General features: G+C 39.4%; 1 protein-coding gene across 1 annotated transcript in view; it reads left to right on the top strand.

Moving 5' to 3' along the window:
* Positions 1-643: 643 nt before the first annotated feature.
* Positions 644-5,943, top strand: part of GAN (gigaxonin) — a 32,945-nt gene continuing 27,645 nt past the window's right edge. Inside the window, exons 1-3 of the mRNA XM_017888224.1 lie at positions 644-763; positions 3,189-3,539; positions 5,574-5,791. Coding sequence (XP_017743713.1) covers positions 722-763; positions 3,189-3,539; positions 5,574-5,791 — 611 coding nt within the window. The 5' untranslated portion in view covers positions 644-721. The remainder of the gene's footprint in view (positions 764-3,188; positions 3,540-5,573; positions 5,792-5,943) is intronic.

Genomic DNA, 5,943 nt, shown 5'->3' with positions numbered 1-5,943 from the left:
TGCACGGCAGAAAGAACAAAAGAACCAGTGTGATATGCACACCTCTGTAAACTTTAAGTCATCTTTTTAAAACAACAATAAAAAATGGATGATTAATAAATTATGAAACACCTTAAAATTTAAAATATCTATTTCATGGATGCAGTAATAAAGCAAGGAAAAATTGAGGATAGGATTTAGGATAATGGTTACTTCCGATGGTGGAAGCAGAGGACTGGATTGGTGGGGAAGACCATCTGGTTAGAAGCGGGCTATTGACAAGGTCTTAGCTTTTGTTTTGGATGGCAGGTTTGTGGTGTCCTTGTTACATTATTGAAGATTAATTAGGTAATTCAGTCTATTAGAAAATAAGCCTAAAGGGACTGAGATTTCCAAGGTGAAATACAGATTCATGGTCATGTGGATCTTAGTTCTTTGCTCATCTGTTTTGTTTTTGTTTTTTAAGAAGTAGCATTTGGGATCCTGGGACCAATGTTTTGTAGTTGAAAGTTATAAAAATACATAGACCTAAAGTTAATGAACTAAATTTTCTAGGTGGGGATGCATGTACTGATAAGTATCTTATATGTTATAGAGTATTGAGTACATAAATACTTATAGCTATTTCTGTTCTTTCATAGAAATCTTACATTTTTTTCCCTTTCTTAGGACAAAGTTAAACTATAATCCTCCAAAAGATGATGGATCAACTTATAAGATTGAACTTGAAGGGATATCGGTAATGGTTATGAGAGAGATCCTGGATTACATCTTCAGTGGGCAGGTATGATGAGAAACAAAGGAAGGAAGACCTAAAGTAGAGGCTTCTCAAGCTCAGGGTGAGGGTCTCCTTTCATCCATTATATGACAAAGTAGCACTGTCATCTTCATCTTCTGTCACTGTGTGCATTGACTGACATCTCCTACTGGTAATGGCATCCCACGTGTGTTCTTCCATGGCTCTGCTCCTAGAGAAGCAGACGAAGTAAGATCTTAGACCCAAATCCCAGTTTGTTGCTACCATTCTGAGCTCCACCTTCTCATATGAGATATTAAAGACCTTGACTGCTGTCTTTTTGGTTTTTGCTTTGGAATCCCAAATCCAATCTTGCTTTGTATCCACACGACTGGGGATACAAAACTTGTTTTGTCTCCATCGCATGGAAATAGGAACTTCCTGGGGCGTTGTGGATTATTTGGTAGAGATAGAGAGTTCCTTGTAGATCGCTCCCAGAGAAAGGACTGGCAGAAACGACAAGCAGCTTATTCACGATGCCCTGGTCCTGTTGCCTCAGGAGTACCCACATCCCTGCCCCACCCTCAGTCTCTCTTCCTGATGTCCCTTTCCTGTCCATGTCCACTTGAACTTCTGGAGGCTTTGTGATACCCAGGGAGGAAAATGATAAGCGATCAGACTTCTTTCTTTTCCTTTGCCCTCCTCCGACTACCCATTCCCCATGATGTGATTTCAAGCATAGCATGAGGACTCAAGAAAAATCTTCCATGTGAATCAGGGCTAGTTATTTTTTTTGTTTTTTGTTTTTTGGGTTTTTTTTAACCGGAGGAAGAGGTCAGTGCATCTTACCTTTGCTGTGTGAGAATGCATTTCATCTTTATTCTTTCTGAGATCTTGTTCCCTACTCTCTCCTTTATTCCTTCTTCATCCCTCTTGTTTTCCTTTCTGTAGGGGCTGTTTCTCCTACATATTTTCTAAGTATTCTGAATGTATTGCTTTCTTTGTCTGAATATATTCATTCTGTCCAGAGTTAAATGCGGTGATTCTCATCCTTTTTGAAGCTTTTGGTTTGATTTATGCTTTCTCTCTTCTCTCAACACTGGGGGGTGGGTATGTACATGGATGATTGTTAAAAGTAAATGAATTTAAGTTAATTTGGGGACAGCCCGGAGATACTCTGTAGCATCACAAAACCAGGCCTAAGACCAACCTCTGGTCCAACTTGTAAAGTCGGTCCAGCAGCAGTTATTAGTATAATGAGTTATAAGCCAGTAAGAGCCTATTCATGTTCAGGCTTGGATTTGAAACTTGAAACCTTATTTACGGATTGACTTCTGTGATTTGTTTCCAATTTAAATTTAAAATGATAGTTGCAATGTAAATTATAACAAACTCCTGAACTGGCAGTTTTGTTTTATTGAAATGCAATTCAGTGTTTTTTTTCACGTGCCTATATTTGAAGAGTCTACAGCTGCCTGCTGTCTTGTGGCTAAATGTAATGTCATATAAATGGAACATTTTCCCCTACTTGTGGCTTACTCAACCTACTACTTTCCACATTTTTGTTGTTCAGTTTCTAAGACGATTGGCAATTATCCTTTTTTAAAATCTGTGGTACAAAAAGTGTAAAATATAAAAATGATTCTTGCAGTACTCTTCATGAAGTCTCCCTTGCATTTGCGAATGTGGGTGAAGTGCCCATGCTTTGGGGTCGTCCCCTTAGGACTGTGACAATATTTTGGAGAACTGTTTCTTTCTTGATGCTTTGGAACACTGTGAAGTGGGTGGAGAAAGAAGCGTTAGTCAGAAAATTGAAGAAAATTAAGGAAAAGTAGATGTTCATAATGAGAAGAAAAAAAACTAAAAACACCCTTGTATTAGGGATTTATTCCAAAAAGTAGTTTTGAGACCTAAATGTATCTATCTGTGAACCAAATTGCACTGCGTACAGTGTTTTGGGATGTGGAATGAGGCTTCTGAAACACTGTCAACCCTTTCTCCTTTCAAGGGGTTAGCATTCAGGTTAGCATGCCATTTAGCAGAAGGGTGAACCTCGTAGGTTGGGAGGCAAGATTTTCATCAGTTCTGATGCTGGTACTTAATCATGTTGACTTTACCATAGAAGGTAGAACTTTCCATTTTCCAAGCATTTGAGTCATTACGGTTTTTCTCTGAATTACAGAAGTGAGCAATATGGACGGTTTACCCTAGAAGGGTTATTGGTGGTTGACATTGGTACAGTAAGGGCAGAGCTGGGGAAAGTTAACCAAGCACACATTTGCTTATGTTGGTGCCTTCCAACTCTTGGAAAAAAAAAAAAAGAAATGCTGCGTTAAACCATATGAAATTGCCAGTATTCGATTATCTTTGATCTAAAATAAATGGAAATTTCATGTGGCCCAAACTAATAGATTAGTGGTTTGGGTTTTAAATGTACACATTCAAATATAAGATAATTATTCTACTTTTTTAGATCAGGCTAAATGAAGATACAATCCAAGATGTTGTTCAGGCAGCAGACCTGCTACTATTGACAGACCTTAAAACCCTGTGCTGTGAGTTTTTGGAAGGCTGCATTGCTGCTGAGAACTGTATCGGTATCCGTGACTTTGCACTACATTACTGCCTCCATCACGTTCATTACCTTGCCACAGAATACCTGGAGACTCATTTCCGAGATGTCAGCAGCACGGAAGAATTCTTAGAACTGAGTCCTCAAAAGCTTAAAGAAGTGATTTCTCTTGAGAAGTTAAACGTTGGCAATGAAAGATACGTCTTTGAAGCAGTAATTCGCTGGATAGCACATGATACAGAAATAAGAAAGGTACCTGTCATTTATACCATGGTCAAATTTGCCTTTTTATTTCTTTTAATTACAGTTATGTTGTTTTATTTTCTTCTTCAACGCGAAAGACTCACAAAGCAGCAATCTAAAAGATACCTGTAAAACATGCTTTCCTATATCTTAAAAGCAGTTGGTTTTTGAGACCAGTCTGTAAAAGCCCATGCCACACAATAGATCAGTGAAAATATTAACCCTTGTACAGAGTGTAATATCCTTTGTATGTTGTTTTGAGTGGGAAAATACATTTCAAGCTCAAGCTGGAGATTATAGAAATGCAGTATCCCCACCCTGGCTCTCAGCTTCCTGACCTACTACATCACTAGGCTAACCTCTGCCAGGCCTCAGGTGCCTGCAGCAGGCAGGGGGGTGGCACGTGGAGCGCTGGCAGGGGTGGAGGGGCATGGGCCTGAGGAGCTTCAGGTGTGATTGACACCACGCAGGAGAAAGCAGGCAAGCTCTGGAGTTTGTGTGGCAGTGCAGTTTCGAGAGGGAAGGTTCTGAGAGTGACAGCCTGGAAAGAGGGTCTTAAAGAATATCAGCCTCTAGATCCAAATTGTGAATACCTTGGAGGAAGGAGCAAAATCACAGGACTTGAGGGTTTTGGGGGGCAGAGAGTCTCAGTCTTTCTCCCAGGCTGAAGTGCAGCAGCCAGAGTGGCACGATCATAGCTCAGTGCAGTCCCAACCTTCCTGGCAGAAGTGATCTTCCCACCTCAGCCTCCGAGTAGCTAGGACCATAGGTGTGTGCCACCATGCCTAGCTAATTGTTTGATATTTGTAGAGACAGGGTCTCGCTGTGTTGCCCAGGCTGGTCTCAAACTCCTGTGCTCAAGCAATCCTCCCACCTCAGCTTCCCGAAGTGCTGGGATTACAAGTGTGAGCCACCATGCCCAGCCAGGACTTTAAGTCTGATTGTTATAAATAAGACACTAGCTGCAATTAGTGTTTTCAAAATAAGAAATATATTAGGTGTTAAGAGAATGGATCTCAAAATGTATAATTGTACTGTTAATTGTTCTTGTAAGTTAAAACTCGGCTATTAAGTTTTGATGATTAACATAATTTTTTTAATTCTGTAAGCCCGGAAGTGTGTATATTTAGAAACTATATTTGTAGTATTAGTTTTAATTGGGACAGGTAAGGACAGGTAGTGTTCTGTTCTCCATGTTAGTTGGGGAAATTGGTAAAGGAGGTAGAAAAATTAGAAAAATTTCCAGTGTGCTCCTACTCACCAAGACCACAGTGGGACATGCTGCTCCTCGCCAGCTTCCATCCTGCCCTCTTCTTGCCTTGAAGCAAGGGAGATGCTTAAGGTTGGCTGGTTGCTGGGGAAATGAGGCAGTTCTTTGTCCTTTGGTCAATTTAAACTTCGTGCTGTAAAGACAGTTGATTTTTAAAACTCACAGTTTTATTTTACATTTGTAAAGTACTTTAGTCAGTTGGTTCAAATTTAGTGATTGAGCAGTAAGAGGATATAATTTATATTAGTCGTGTTAGATATTTTTGAACAGTAATTACTGCAGAAATGATTATATAGTACTCAGGATTTTTTTAAACTTTGGCTTTTGTATATTTTTCTTATAATATTAATGTTGACATGTTATCTAAGTTTACCACATTGTATCGAGCTATTACTGCTTATAATATTTGTATAAACATGATTTAACTTATGGCACATCCAAATGTGTGAAAGAAAGCAAATTATAGCTGGTTTTATCCCTGTCTTTTCCTATTGAAATGGGACTTCTTTAAGGTGTGAAGGAAGCTGCTTGAAACTTTACAGTGATACCTCAAATAAACTGATGATTTTTTAAAATTAAACTTTTACTTATCAAGACTGTGGGCAGTAGACAGTCAGGGCCAGGAGAAGATGTTCAAGCAGGACCGATGTGTCTCACTTGCCTGGTAATAACCTGAGTGTTAACAGTTTGTTTTCCATGAGGTGGAAAATGTAGATTCTAAAAATGATGTGTTTTCCATTGTTTTCGCCCCATCTTTCTTCCCTCTTCTGCAGGTCCACATGAAGGATGTTATGTCAGCTCTGTGGGTTTCAGGGTTGGACTCCAGTTATTTACGGGAACAGATGCTGAATGAACCATTAGTACGAGAAATTGTCAAAGAGTGTAGCAATATACCACTCAGCCAGCCACAGCAAGGAGAGGCGATGCTGGCCAACTTCAAACCCCGGGGCTACTCCGAGTGCATCGTGACTGTTGGTGGAGAAGAGAGGGTGTAAGTATGAGGTGGGAGTTGTTTGAAAAGTGGTGTATGGGAAGAGGTAGTTCCATGTAAACAAGAATTCATAATGTTTTTCAGTATCCAAAGCATAATTATATTCGATTTTTTAAATGTGTTAAATATTCTTTTTTTTTTTTTTTTTTTTT

This window comes from Rhinopithecus bieti, unplaced genomic scaffold (assembly GCF_001698545.2).
Source record: "Rhinopithecus bieti isolate Rb0 unplaced genomic scaffold, ASM169854v2 scaffold_17826, whole genome shotgun sequence".
In the NCBI taxonomy this organism is placed as follows: Eukaryota; Metazoa; Chordata; class Mammalia; order Primates; family Cercopithecidae; genus Rhinopithecus; species Rhinopithecus bieti.
This window is presented reverse-complemented; position numbering and strand designations above follow the sequence as displayed.